This window comes from Phacochoerus africanus, chromosome 9 (assembly GCF_016906955.1).
Source record: "Phacochoerus africanus isolate WHEZ1 chromosome 9, ROS_Pafr_v1, whole genome shotgun sequence".
NCBI lineage: Eukaryota > Metazoa > Chordata > Mammalia > Artiodactyla > Suidae > Phacochoerus > Phacochoerus africanus.
This window is the reverse complement of record NC_062552.1, coordinates 13,410,101-13,425,317: the sequence shown is the minus strand read 5'-3', so window position 1 is coordinate 13,425,317 and position 15,217 is coordinate 13,410,101. Positions and strand designations below refer to the sequence as shown.

Sequence of the window (15,217 nt, the reverse complement as noted above, 5' to 3'; positions counted from 1 at the left end):
TGTCAAAGAAAAAAGTAAACAGCTTTTTTTTTTTTTTTTTTGGTCTTTCTGTCTTTTCTAGGGCCGCACCACAGCATGCAGAGGTTCCCAGGCTAGGGGTCTAATTGGAACTACAGCTGTCGGCCCACGCCACAGCCACAGCAACTCGGGATCCGAGCCGTGTCTGCGACCTACACCACAGCTCACGGCAACGCCGGATCCTTAACCCACTGAGCAAGGCCAGGGATTGAACCTGCAACCTCATGGTTCCTAGTCAGATTCGTTAACCACTGAGCCATGACGGGAACTCTGTAAATAGCATTTTTGAAATTTAAAAACATATTGTTGGTGAAATAAAATCATATGTGGGCTGAGTTGCAGAAGAAAACATAGCTGATAATCAGATGAGTGAACTGTATTTCCCAGAACACAGCACAAAGGAACGGAGATCTAAGCTCCATCCGCAAGCTCCATTGGAGTAGGAGTGCTTAGAAGATGAGAACAATGTGGAGGAAACAACAAAGTGACAGGAGAAAATTTCCCAGATGTAAGGATTGGTCAAAGACTAGTGAAATTTTAGGACACCAAAGCCAAAGTCTTGAATGCTGAAAAGCAGTTTGCCGCAGATGACTAGGTTATTGGATTAGGGTCAGACTTGTAATTTGTAACATCAGATGCTAAAAACAGTTGAGTGGTGTCCTCAAATTAAAAAGTCTTAACCCTAGAATTCTGTCACCAGCCAAATATTATCAAATATAAGAGCAACATACAGACAAGCAAAGAATCAAAACTTGGGCATTTTTGAGTAATAAATTGGAAACACAAGAAAATGAAAAATGAAGCTGAAAAGACATTGTATGGAATTTACCACATGGGTGGTGAGCAGTTTTTGTCTATAAATTTTTAATTGAAAATTTAAAAACATCCTTCAAAGAAAACAAAAACCAAATTATACAATATTATTTAGAAAGAAAGAAAAATGAGATAGGGTCTAATCAGATGTACTCCTGGTATCACTATACTGTTTCCATTTAAAGATTTTTAACCTCTTATTAAACAACTTGAAAGTGAGCTACCATGCTCTATTTTCTGTGAGTTATGCAAGTGCCTATACTATAATTTGACCAGCCCTGTCTGGTAGATGATATTGGAAATGAGACAGTGTTAATGGAATAAGTTAAAAAAAAATCTTCAGTAAGGTAGCTGGATTCAGGGTTATCATATGGAAAAAAAAAGTCTGTATTTTTCCTTCAAAGCAAGGATTAATAATTGGATAGCGGGAGTTCCCATTGTGGCTCAGTGGAAATGAATCTGTCTAGTATCCATGAGGGTGCAGGTTCGATCCCTGGCCTTGCTCAGTGGGTTAAGGATCCAGCATTGCCATGAGCTGTGGTATGTAGGTCACAGACGTGGCTCGGATCTGGGATTGCTGTGGCTATGGTGAAGGGCGGGCAGCTACAGCTCCGATTTAACTGCTAGCCAGGGAACCTCCATATGCGCTGATGCAGCCCTAAAAAAACCACAACAAAATTGGATAGCATATCCCGTTTGTATTTTCTAACATTTTATAATGTCAGTAGAACTTGCAACATGTTAAATAATTAAGATAACATAAAAGACAAATTTTGTACTTGCTCTTTCATGAGAATATCCATTACTCTCCATCTCACCTCCAATATAGTTTTCAGCTCTTTTTTTTTTCTTCTAAATGACTGCATGTGCAGCATATGGAAATTCCTAGGCCAGGGGATCAAATCAGAACCACAGCAGCAGGCCTAAACCCATAGCCATGGCAACACCAGATTTGAGCCACCTGCAATCCATGTTGCACCTTGTGGCAACAGCAGATCCTTAACCCACTGAGTAAGACCAGGGATTGAACCCTTATCCTTACAGATAGCATGTTGGATTCTAATCCACCAAGCCACAGTGGGAACTCGCTAATTTCAGTTCTTAGAGGAATTTTTGTGGAGCTTGACCAGCTAAAATAATTTTAAAATTCATAAGGAAGAGAAAGAGTTGCTATCATGGCTCAGTGGTTAATGAATCCAACTAGCATCCGCAAGGACGTGGGTTTGATCCCTGGCTTCGCTCAGCGGGTTAAGGATCCGGCATTTTGGTGAGCTATGGTGTAGGTTGCATTTGTGGCTCTGATACCACATTGCCATGGCTCTGGTATAGGCCGGCGGCTACAGCTCCAATTCGATCCCTAGCCTGGGAACCTCCATATGCCTTGGGTATGGCCCTGAATAGACAAAAAAGACCCTAAAAAAAATTCATAAGGAAGGGAAAATGTACAAGAAGTTTTGGGGAGAAGGGCAGACATACAGTCAAGTTTGCTCTAGTAATATCAAACCCTACCACAAAGCTACAGTACCTAAGAGAGTCTGGTAACAGTAACTGTAGAGGAAATGAGGGTACATATATTTGGAAATTTATTGTGTCTTGAAGATAAAGTTACAAATTAATGAGCAAAGAGTACATTAGTCAGTAAAGACTGCAGAGGAATTCTTTTGTGGCGCAGCAGCTTGGGGATCCAGCATTGTCACTGTAGCTGCTTGGGTTGAATCCTTGGCCTGGGAGCTTGCACATGTTGCAGGCATGGCCACAGGGGGGAAAAAAAAAGGCTGCAGAGAAAATTGGCTACCCTTCAGTTGAATTGAAGTTATAATCCAGCAAACTTAAATTATAAAATCAAATTTATAAAGGTATGGCTATCTCCTAATCTTTGAATTTGCTCTCCAAACACAGTATCCAGTTAGATTTGGATTTAGGGAATATTTTGTATTTTTATTAGTCTGAATGTTGAAGGTTTTGCTATGTGAGACATAATCCATAAGCCATAAAATAGAACAGATGTCCATGTGATAAACACATCTATATAAAAAACTTCAATGATTCTGTTTTCTAAAGGACTCTTTGATTTTAGGGTAGGAAAAAAATGCTTTCTGGTATTACTTGTTCTTAAAAGATTTTTGTTTGTTTCTTAATTTCTGTCTTACAGATCAAGGTGCAGCAAAGTCAGTTTTTAGTTTCTTGAACAATAATTCTTCCAATTCAAGTACACCAGCCACTTCAGCTGGGGGAGGCATTTTTGGTAGTTCCACCACGTCCTCCAGTGCACCTGTGGCTGCCTTTGTGTTTGGACAGGCCAGCAATCCTGTGAGCAGCTCTGCCTTTGGTAACTCGGCCGAATCCAGTACATCCCAGTCTTTGCTGTTTTCTCAAGAGAGCAAACCAGCAACCACGTCCAGCACGGGTACAGCTGTCACCCCATTTGTCTTTGGTCCTGGACCCAGCAGTAATAATACTGCAACCTCTGGTTTCACCTTTGGAGCTACAACCACATCAAGCTCTGCAGGTACGTTTAACAAAAACGAAAATGTTGCAGTTGAATTGGCTTTAATTATAAAGTAGATTAACTCTTAGCAAATAATACCCCAAAAGAGCACGGCTGCCTTTAGGTCATCTCTACTGGCAATGTTGTAATTATTCACAGTTACATTTTGTGTTCAAATTTAATGTAATTAACTCTTGGAAGAAATTTTTCTAATCTCATTAGGAGTGTAATCTTTAGTTTTTTCAAGTGTTCTTTTTGAAATGTTAAATTGTAAATAGCCAGACACTGAAGATTATTTTATTAGGCATTAGTCCTCATTATGCATAATCACAACATGAGTTAATTTCTGCAATGTGTTAAATTTCTGATGGAAGATCAGTTGTCTTCTTACATAAACCTCTCTACCTAAAAGTTTTTGGCTGCCAAAATAGGAGTCTTGTTAATAGAAGTTTTTGTTGATGTGGATTCTATGTGATTTTGCTAAATAATGGTAGCGAGAATTGTGTTCTATTCAACACTTGCCATTGATGAGATTTGTTCAGCAAGGTAAGAGTCTGAAAAGAAGCTTGAAGTTTGCTTTTCAGTTTACAGAGATTTCTTGAGGATTCTCTCATTTTAGCTGTCATGCTGACTGAAGAATTTCTCTGCACCTCTAGGATCCTCCTTTGTCTTTGGCACTGGACCTTCAGCACCATCTGCCAGTCCAGCGTTTGGTGCTAACCAGACCCCAACATTTGGTCAAAGTCAAGGTGCTAGCCAGCCTAATCCCCCAGGCTTTGGATCTATAGCATCTTCAGCAGCATTATTTTCTACTGGTTCTCAGCCTGCACCACCTACTTTTGGGACAGTGTCGAGCAGCAGCCAGCCTCCTGTGTTTGGACAGCAGCCTAGTCAGTCTGCATTTGGCTCTGGAACGGCTTCTAATTCCAGTAAGTATGTTGTTGTGATGTAGTTTATATCCATACTTTAATTATTTTCTGTGAACTTTGAAACCATGCATATCCTTTTCTTTAAATCATCTTTCGTGACAGAATAGAGACATGTATGTTTAGATTTACCTATAAATAATTCCCAACTTTCACACAGTTAAGCACTTTTAAGGTATTTAAGTGTTCGATTAAAATGTAGTTATTTCTTACTGTTTGATTTAGATACTGGATTCAGTCAGTTCCATTTCCCCTCATTGTAATTTTTGGGCACTCTAGCCTAAATTTGAACTGTACTTTCTGATCCTTTTTATGCTTGAATTTACCTTGGAGGGTTATACCCCAGCCCTAGTCCTCTCTCCTAGGGCAGTCCAGCTGAGGTATCCCACCTCTCCTCCCAGCCCCCCAGTAATCCCTAGTTTGTTGTATTTTTTAGATTCCACACATAACTGATACCATACAGTATTTGTCTTTTTCTGTTCAGGACACTTTGTCTTTTTTTTTTTTTTTTTTGCTTTTTTGGGCCATACTTGCAGCATATGGAGGTTCCCAGGCTAGGGGTTGAATCAGAGCTACAGCTGCCGGCCTGCACCACAGACACAGCCACAGCAACACTAGATCCTTAACCCACTGAGCAAGGACCAGGGATTGAACCCGAAACCTCATGGTTCCTAGTTGGTTTCGTTTCTGCTGGGCTATGACAGGAACTCTTGTGACACTTGCTATTTGATGATACCAGCTAGCCTCTTCACTGGATATGCATAAACATTCCTGTGGCTTTTTTTATATGGCTGGTCACGTTGTATTATAATGATGTTACTTCCTTGTAATAAGTTGCATTGTGTATACTTTTTAAGGCTGCTCTTGTGGTTAAAGGGAGTTACTGGGCTAAGGGTCGAATCAGAGCTGCAGCTGTTTTGTCTTTGTGAAATGTAATCTCATATAGAGGAGCCAGAAACATAAATGAACAGTGTAATGCTGAATAAAGCAAACACTTGTGTAGCTACCACCCAGGAGCCCCTTCTTACCCCTTTCTGTTCACATTCTCTGATGCTGTGAGCCACACGGATGCTGTCTTGACTTTTGTGGTAATCAGTTTTCTTGGGTTTTGTTTAAGGTAAACTACAGATATAAGCATCTCTGGAAAATAGAATTTTGTCTGATTTTTAACTGTATAAATGGAATCTTAACTGTATTCAATCTTTCGATTCTTGCTTCTTTTACTTTGTCTTATTTGTAAGGTTCATTTGTGTTATCGCTTATAGTTTGTTTTTTCATTGCTATAGCGTAAATCACTGTATACCACAGTTTCTCCATGTACTGTTGATGACTGAGTGGTTCTCAGCTATTAGGAAATGCAACTCTGCACGTTCTTGTAAATGTGCCCTGGGACACATAGGCATGTTTTTCTAAGGTTCATACCCAGGAAAGGGATTACAGATTGAAAGATAGACATCTGATACCTCAAAAAATAATGCAGACTTTGTTTTTGGCCACATCTGTGGCATGCAGAAGTTCCCAGGCCGGGGATTGAACTTGCACTCCAGCAGTGACAATGCTGGATCCTTAACCTGCTGTGCCACCAGGGGACTCCAATACAAACTTTTCCTGATGGATTGTGTCAGTTCACATCCTACCAACATTATTTATATGAGGATTCTCATGTTTGTATTCTACGCAATTTCATTTTTTTGAATTCTCTTTATAATTTTTTTGTGTCATGTTTCTAATAGGTTGTTTTGCTTTTGCCTAATGATTTGTAGGAGTTCTTTATGTATTCTGTATTTAGTAGTATTTTGTCAGTTAGTACATGGAGCAAAATTTCTCCTGTTTTTGTGACATGTTAACCACTTTAACTGGGACTTTGGGGATTTATTGATTACCCCCCCCCCAATATGGAATTGGAGTTTAGCTTTCTTTCACATAGGTAAACAGTGCCCTCAGTCCTAATAGATGGTTGATCAGTATGCTGAGTATGCAAATGTTATATGATGTACTGTGATTTTCTTTCCTATACAGAATTTTGTTTTCTTTAGCATCAGTGATTCCTTCTCTTTGCTATTGTCTTCTCCCATTTGTATAGATAGCTTCTCAATATTTTTAAATACTTTGGCTACTTTTTTTTTTTGTCTTTTCTAGGGCTGCTCCAGTGACATATGGAGGTTCCCAGGCCAGGGGTCTAATCGGAGCTGTAGCTGCTGGCCTATACCACAGCCACAGCAACATGGGATCCGAGCCGAGTCTGCAGCCTACCCCACAGCTCATGGCAACGCCGGATCCTCAACCCACTGAGCAAGGCCAGGGATCGAACCCACAACCTCATGGTTCCTAGTCGGATTCGTTAACCACTGTGCCACGACGGGAACTCCTTTGGCTACTTTTTTGTATCTGAAATAGCTTACATCATTTTTTCTTTTAAGATTTTAGATTGGTTTTTATTTTTTTTATTAAAAAAAATTTTTTTTTGGTCTTTTTTAGGGCTGCACCTGCGGCATATGGAGGTTCCCAGGCTAGGGGTCTAATTGGAGCTGTAGCCACTGGCCTACACCAGAGCCACAGCCATGCCGGATCCAAGCCGCATCTGCAACCTACACCACAGCTCATGGCAACACCAGATCATTAACCCACTGAGCGAGGCCAGAGATCGAACTTGCAACTTCATGGTTCCTAGTCGGATTCATTAACCACTGAGCCATGACGGGAACTCCATGTTTTACTTTTTAAATGATATATATCATTGATGTACAATATTATATAAGTTACAAGTGTACAGTAGTGATGCAGTTTTAAAAAGATTTTTTAATATTTTTTGCTTTTTTTTTTCAGGGCCGCACCCACAGCATATGGACGTTCCCAGGCTAGGGGTTGAATTGGAGCTGCAACTGCCAGTCTATGCCACAGCCGGGACCTACACCACAGCTCATGGCAGTGCTGGATCCTTAAACCACTGATCAAGGCCAGGGATTGAATCTGCATCCTGATGGATACTAGTTGGGTTCATTACCACTGAGCCACAATAGGAACTCCATGACTCACAATTTTTGAAGGTTATAGTCCATTTACAGTTATTGTAAAATACTGGCTATATTCATTGTGTTGTACAGTATATTTTTTTAGCTTATTTTATACAGAATAGTTTTTATCTCTTAATCGCCGATCCCTGTCTTGGCTCCCCCCACCTTTCTCCCCACTGGTAGCCACTAGTTTGTTCTTGATACATGTGAGTTTTACTAGTTATATTCACTAGTTCATTGTATTTTTTAGATTCCACATGTAAATGATGTCAAAATATTTCTCTGATTTATTTCATTTAACATAATACCCTCCAAGTCTTATCAATCTCATTGTGATTTTAATTTGCATGTCTCTGATGATTAACAATGTTGAGCATCTGTTCATATGCCTGTATTTCTTCTTTGGGTATATGTCTGTCCATGTCTTCTGCCCTCCGCCCCCCACCTTTTTTTTTTCTTTTTTTGGCTTCTCTGCAGCATATGGAGTTCCTGGGCCAGGGATCAGATTTGAGCTACAGCTTTGACCTACATTGCAGTTGTAGCAATGCCAGATCCTTTATCCCACTGTGCCAGCTGTGGATCAAATTTGTGTCCTGGCACTGCAGAGATGCTGCTGATTCTGTTGTGCCACAGCCTGAACTCTATTCTGCCCATTTTTTAACTGGGTTATTTTTTGGATGTTGAGTTGTATAAGCTGTTTATATATTTTGGATATTAACCACTTATTGGTCGTATCATTAGCAAATATTTTCTCCCATTTAGTAGGTTGGTTTTTTAGGTCTTTTATCTATTTTGAATTTATTTTTGTATATGATGTGAGAAAATGTTCTAATTTCATTCTTTTACCTGTAGCTGTCTAGTTTTCCTAGCACCATTTATTGAAGAGACTGTTTTTCTCTATTGTATATTAATTGCCTCCTTTGTTGTAGATTAATTATCCATAAGTGTGTAGGTTTATTTCTCGGCTCTCTATCTGTTCCATTGGTCTTTGTGTCTTTTTGTACCAATACCGTATTGTTTTGATAACTTTAGCTCTGTAGTATTGTCCAAAGTCAGGGAGCATGATTCCTCCAGCTCTGTTCTTTCTCAATATTGTTTTGGCTATTTGGGGTTTTTGTATTTCCATACAAATATTAAAATTGTTTGTTCTAGTTGTGTAAAAAATGCCCTTGGCATTTTGATAGGCATTGTATTGAATCTGTTGAGTCATTTTAACAATATTAGTTGTTCCAGTCTATGAACACAGTATATCTTTCCATCTCTTTGTCTTAACCTTCAGTTTCTTTCATCAGTGTCTTACAGTTTTCTGAGTACAGGTCTTTTACCTACTTCCTTGGGAAGGCTAATTCCTAGGTATTTTATTCTTTTTGGTGTAAGTATAAATGGGATTTTTTCCTTAATTTCTCAGTGTCATAGTGTGTAGAAATGCAACAGATTTCTATATATTAATTTTGTATCTTGCAACTTGGCTGAATTCATCAATGAACTCTAGTAGTTTTCTGGTGGCATCTTTAAGGATTCTCTGTGTATAGCATCATATCATCTGCAAACAGTATTTATTTTTATTTCTTTTTCTTGTCTTGATTGCTATGACTAGAACTTCCAAAACTATGTTGAATAAAAATGGTGAGAGTTGACATTCTTGTCTTGTTCCTAATCTTAGAGGAAGTGCTTTCAGTAGAGCAGGATGTTGTTAGCTATGGACTTGTCATATATGGCCTTTATTATGTTGAGGTATGTTCCCTCCGTGCCCACTTTCTGGAGAGTTTTTATCATAAATAGGCATTGAATTTTGTCAGAAGCTTTTCCTGCATCTATTTCAGATGATCATATGATTTTTATTCTTAAATTTGTTAATGTGATGAATCACATTGATTTGTATGTATTGAAAAATTCTTACGCTCTTGGTTATCATGATGGATGATCCTTTTAATGTATTGTTGGATTTGGCGTGCTAATATTTTGTTGAGGATTTTTACATCTATGTTCATCAATGATGTTAGCCTGTAATTTTCTTTTTTTGATATCTTTGTGTTGTCTGAGAATCAGGGTAATAATGGCCTTCACATATCTTTTAACCCTCTTCTCCCACCAAACTTTCTCAGTTTGCTGTCTAACTGGTCTTGGGGGTCTCTTATTAACTACTTTAATGCAGATTCCTTTTAGCTTCCTCTTACAGGAATCTGTTTGCTGGTCTTATTTCCTTGTTTTGAGAGAGTACATCTTCCAGTGATTTCTTAAGGATTTAGGGAAGAAAAGTTTGAGACCTTAAACATTTCTGGAAGGATCTTCATTGGCCTTCATGGTGGGTAAGATTTTGATTGAATATAGATTTATATTGGAAATCAGCTTCATAATTTTGAAAGTATTTCTCCATTGTGGATATTCTGGCTTCCAGAGTTGTCCTCAAAGTCTGTCTTTTATTTTTGCTTTTTAACCTTTATTTCTGCCTGGAATCTAATTAGAATCTTTTCATTTGTGTCTAGTGTTCTCACTTATCAGGATGTTCCTTGGTTTGGATGTATTTTTATCCATATATGTTAGGAATGCTGTGTGTCCTTTTGTGTGATTTATTTTTGGGAATTTTCTTGAATGATTTCTTTGAAGATTTTGTGTCTCATTCTCATATTTTTTAAACTCCTGTTCTTTTTTTCCCCCACATTTTGTCTTTGTTGTATTTTCTGGGAAGATTTCTTCAGTTTATCTTTTACCATATTGGTTGATATTTTACTTTCACTAGTTGTACTTTTTAATTTCCAAATGGTCCTCTTTGTTCTGTGGATGTTTCCTTTTTATATCTATCCTTCAGCTTTTGTTTTAGAGGTGTTACCTGTTGGGAATGCCCCTCCTGGCTCAGCAGTAACAAATCTGACTAGTATCCATGAAGTTGCAGGTTCCATCCCTGACCTTGCTCAAGTGGGTTAAAGATCCAGTGTTCCCGTGAGCTATGGTATATAGTCGAAGACTTGGCTCGGATCCCATCTTGCTGTGGCTGTGTTGTAGGTCAGCAGCTACAGCTCTGATACCCCTAGCCTGGGAATTTCCATATGCCACACATGTGGCCCTAAAAAGATCAAAAAAAGAGTTACCTATTGATCTCTTGAGGGTATCAGTGATGCAGTTTGTTTTTTGTTTGTTTTTCTCTTAGAGCTTTTGCTTAGTTTTCTCCAAATTGCATTTCTTTATTATTGTTTTGGTCTTAGTGTTTCTTATGAAATATTTTCCTCAAAACTAGTGTTTAGGGTTTTTTATTTTATTTATTTTTTATTGGTTTACTTTTTTTTTTTGTCTTTTTACCTTTTTCTAGGGCTGCTCCCATGGCATATGGAGGTTCCCAGGCTAGGGGTCGAATCGGAGCTGTAGCCACTGGCCTATGCCAGAGCCACAGCAACGCAGGATGTGAGCCGCGTCTGAGACCTACACCACAGCTCACGGCAACGCCAGGATCCTGAGCAAGGATAACCCACTGAGCAAGGCCAGGGATCAAACCCGCAACCTCATGGTTCCTAGTCAGATTCGTTAACCATTGCACCACATTGGGAACTCCAGCATTTAGGGTTTTTTAGATTGTAGTAAGAATGTTTAACATGAGATCTGTCTACCCTTTCACCAGATTAAGTGTTCAGTGCAGTATTGTTAACTCTAGGCACAGTGCTGGGCAGCAGAGCTCTGGGAGGTGGGCATCTTACATAACTGAGACTTGGTACCTATTAAATAGCAACTCCTCATTTCTTCCTACCCCCACCCCCTCCCTTGCGGCAGCCAGTCTTAGTTTGTGGGTTTGGTTACTTTCAATACGTCATATGAGTGAAATGATGCAGTATTGTTCTTCTGTGACTGACTTGTTTGACTTAGCATAATGTATGTCCTCCAGTTTTCCCATATTACAAGATTAATAATATTCCATTCTGTGTATGTATACCATTTTCTTTATCTGTGCTTCCGTCTGTGGACATTGAGGTTGTTTTTACCTCTTGACCATTGTGAATAATGCTGCAGTGTGTGAGAGAGTCCAAGTATCTTAATACCTAGAATGGGATTGCCAGGTCATGTGGTAGTCCTGTCTTTAACTTTTTGTGGAACTTCCGTCCTGTTTTCTGTGGTGGTTCCACCACTTTACATTCCTACCAACTTCCCAAGCGATCCCTTTTCTCCACATCCTTGCCAACACTTATTCTCGGTTTTTTAATAATAGGCTTTCTGAGAGGTGTGAGGTAATTAATATCTCTTGATGGTCTGGATTAGCATTTCTCCCTTAAGATTAGTGAGGTTGAGCATCTTTTCATGTACCTGTATGCCGTCTTTGGAGAAATGTCTATTCAAGTTCTTTGCCCGTTTTTTAATTGGATTATTTGGTGGGTTGAGGGATTCTTTTGTTTGCTTTTATGGTCTTGAGTTGTAGGAATTCCTTATATTTTTGGATATCAGCCCTTTATCAGATAAATGGCTTACAAATATTTTCTACCACTCTATGTATAATTTTGTTGAGTATAGGACACGGAAATACCATTTCATAATTCTTTGAACATGGGTAAGGCTTACAGATCTTGAATTTCATTGTAGGTTTATCTAACTGGCCTATTTGCTTGCAAAGAACTGGTTGATAGTGTCTTTAGGTCTTTCCTTTTAGACTCTCAGATTCCCCAGAGAAGATTCTTCCAGTCCTGCCTGAAGGGTTTATATACTCCTGATATACTCTTTAGGTCTTTCCTTTTAGACTCTCAGATTCCCCAGAGAAGATTCTTCCAGTCCTGCCTGAAGGGTTTATATACTCCTGATTGCCAGTATGCGTTGTTCCAACCTACTCTCAATCTTGGTATTTTCAGTATGGTATCCTTGCTTTTATGTGTGGTGAACCCCCAGTCCAGAGGCCTCTCCAGAGGCTGAACTTCTGTCTTCTGCTAAGTAGGGGAGAATTAGCATCCCATTTGGTTTTGGGGAGGATTGGTCTGGGTTATGCTTCTTAAACAGATATTCTGCCATCCTTCCTTTTTTTTTTTTTCCTTTTAGCTGTTCTTTTGTTCTCACTTCCAGGCGTAGCTGGAACCTAAACCTTTTGGGTACCCTTAGTGTACATGGAATGACTTGTGTGCTTCCCCTTGCTGCTAGTTTAGTGTTTGGCCCCAGCCAGCCTTTCAGCTTTTTTTTTTTTTTTTTTTTTTTTTGCTGTTGGCCCCTCTCTCCCTATCTTTGTAAAAATCCCTTTACTGTTATTTTAACATAATTTTTGAAGAAGCTAGAGCTAAATGTGTTTGTTGATTCTGCTGTCTTTAACCAAAAGTCGGCTCTGCCCTTTTCGTCTGGGTGTTGGGTAAGTTGGGTGACTTGTTGCGGAGGGTGTCAGGTATGTACTGTGTCAGTGGAGGAAAGTCTTTGTTTTCTTCAAGTGACCATAAGAGAGTTTAAAAAAACGTTTACATGTTTTTGTACATGAAGGGTCAGAATCATTACTAGAAAAACCATCGTTTTTACCTTAATAAAGTTTTTCTGCTTCAACTGTTGTAGGTTCCGTTTTCCAGTTCGGTAGCAGCACTACAAATTTCAACTTCACAAACAACAATCCATCAGGAGTGTTCACATTTGGTGCAAATCCCAGCATACCTGCAGCCTCAGCCCAGCCCTCGGGCTCAGGGGGCTTTCCATTTAACCAGTCTCCAGGGGCGTTTACTGTGGGGTAAGAGGACTTTCTGTGGAAATGGAGAATTTAACAGAGTGCCTATGTGTGCATGAAGGTGTGTGTGTTTGTGTGTTGTTTTTAGCGTCATCATGGTGCCGGATAGTTGAGGTAAAATCAGGTTTGTTCTTCATCAGTTTACCACATTACAATGTGAGAGGATCTAGCCTTAACAAAACAAAACAATCTGTGTGTGTGTGTTGGTGTTGGAGGGTGTGAGGTGTAACTAAATGGGTTTGCTTTGATGATGCCCCCCATCACTGGTCACATTAATTTTATGATTGGGAGTTCCCGTCGTGGCGCAGTGGGTAACGAATCCGACTAGGAACCATGAGGTTGCGGGTTCGGTCCCTGCCCTTGCTCAGTGGGTTAACGATCCGGCGTTGCCGTGAGCTGTGGTGTAGCTTGCAGACGCGGCTCGGATCCTGCGTTGCTGTGGCTCTGGCGTAGGCCGGTGGCTACAGCTCCGTTTCAACCCCTAGCCTGGGAACCTCCATATGCCGCGGGAGCGGCCCAAGAAATAGCAACAACAACAATAAGACAAAAAGACAAAAAGACAAAAAAAAATTTATGATTGGAGAATTTTATCTGAGCATCATGTCACATTATAAAGTTTTTATTTTTCACAGGTCAAATGGGAAAAACATATTCTCTTCTTCGGGAACTTCACTCTCTGGTCGCAAGATAAAGACTGCTGTAAGACGCAGGAAATAAAGGTCACGGTGATTGTACACCATTTTAACAACAGCTGGTGCCCTGCTTTCAGATACTGGATTGTACTATGTGCTGGGTCATCTGAAGTTAGATCTGCCTAAGGACTTCTTTAATTTTGGAATTTTCCTCCGTTTTTCTTTATAGAAGCCCCAACCTCACCTCTCCTACCCCCCCTTTTTAAAAAATAATAGCTAAGACTGGTGACTGACTCTTCAGCAAAAATATTTTATGATCCAGTAAAATTATTCGCTGATTTGGCTTAGGCTGGCCGAACCCAGGAATTGAGTCTGCTCGGAGAATGGCTTTGTATAGAACCTCTTCATCTGCACCACCACGTGCGTTGATACGCGTTTATACAACGCATTGAAATTGTAATTATATCTGAGGAATTCTGTATAGATTAGAGAATTTTGAAATGAATGATTTCTCTGATGAGTTTGTGCTGGTGTATGTGTGAAATGAGTGAGTTGGGTGTATCGTGCACTAAAATTTCTGATAGAGGAATCCTGATTAAAGAATGGTCCATGCTAAGGACTTCTTAGATCTAGTTCGTTCTCCATTTAATAATTATATGCTATTTCTATATTGTCATTCTTCCGACTATCACCTGTCTTGCCTTTTTCATTATTTTATTATGAAACTTGTGTAAATACAATTTTGTTTCTGTACTTTTTTGGCATAACATAAATCTGTGAACTTGAAATTTTAATTTTGTGTTAGAAAATTTTTTTGTTGTTTGTTTAGTCTTGTCTCAGATTTTATTATGTAAATCCCATTATTCAAAGTTGCCTAAATCCATTTGGAAATCTTTAAAAAAAAAATTGGGGATTCTTAAAGTGAATTTATTGGCTTTTCTGATCCAGTTTTGTTTGGACCAAAAACCAGTATTGTACAAAGTATTAAGCATATATTTTTATATTTACTGAAATGGACTGTGGTGACTTTGGATAATAAGGAAAAGTTTAATATTAAAGCCATGTTTATTACAGTATAATTAACATGTTAAACCATGGGATAAATGCCATCAATAAAAAATTATGAAATACTTTTTGTTCTAGTGTTAACTCATAGTGAAGGTCAAGTGTTAGTAGAAGAGAACCTTTTTATAAAGGTTAACAGTGGTCGGAAGAGAGATTCCAAAGAACACGTTGACGTGATTCGGAGGGGAAGTGTCTCAAGGTACCTTTCTTTTTGTCTGGTGCTAGGAACCACACCTACTTTGCACACAAATTGACAAACCTTTTTAAAAGTTGAAAATAAACACAAGCAACTGTTTCTGTTTGTACTTGTATCTTCATTGACAGATGACTCGACAGTGTTTATTGATCACATTCTTGGAGAACTTGCCCAAAGCAGCCCACAAAAACTTTGGTGGTCGTTTTGTGGAGTTTCTTTTGGGTTCTTTTACCAAAATTTTTTTTTAAAACCAGATATCTTTTCTGTGGCCTTTGCAAGAGCTCTTGGGACAGCATTTGATAATTTTATTTTTCAATTTGAATGTATTCTGTGGTGACTTTTATTTTATTGAACTTATGGTTGAGTCTAGTCAGAACTTTAAAATGTTTAAGAG

At 39.0% G+C, this 15,217-nt stretch overlaps 1 protein-coding gene across 3 annotated transcripts in view; it reads left to right on the top strand.

Moving 5' to 3' along the window:
• Window positions 1–14,922, top strand: part of NUP153 (nucleoporin 153) — a 66,207-nt gene extending 51,285 nt beyond the window's left edge. For all 3 annotated transcript variants that reach the window (XM_047794602.1, XM_047794600.1, XM_047794601.1), the window contains 4 exons: window positions 2,984–3,340; window positions 3,976–4,248; window positions 12,765–12,933; window positions 13,563–14,922. In XM_047794602.1, the coding sequence (XP_047650558.1) occupies window positions 2,984–3,340; window positions 3,976–4,248; window positions 12,765–12,933; window positions 13,563–13,647 (884 nt within the window). In that variant the 3' untranslated portion in view covers window positions 13,648–14,922. The remainder of the gene's footprint in view (window positions 1–2,983; window positions 3,341–3,975; window positions 4,249–12,764; window positions 12,934–13,562) is intronic.
• The last annotated feature ends 295 nt before the right edge of the window (window positions 14,923–15,217 follow it).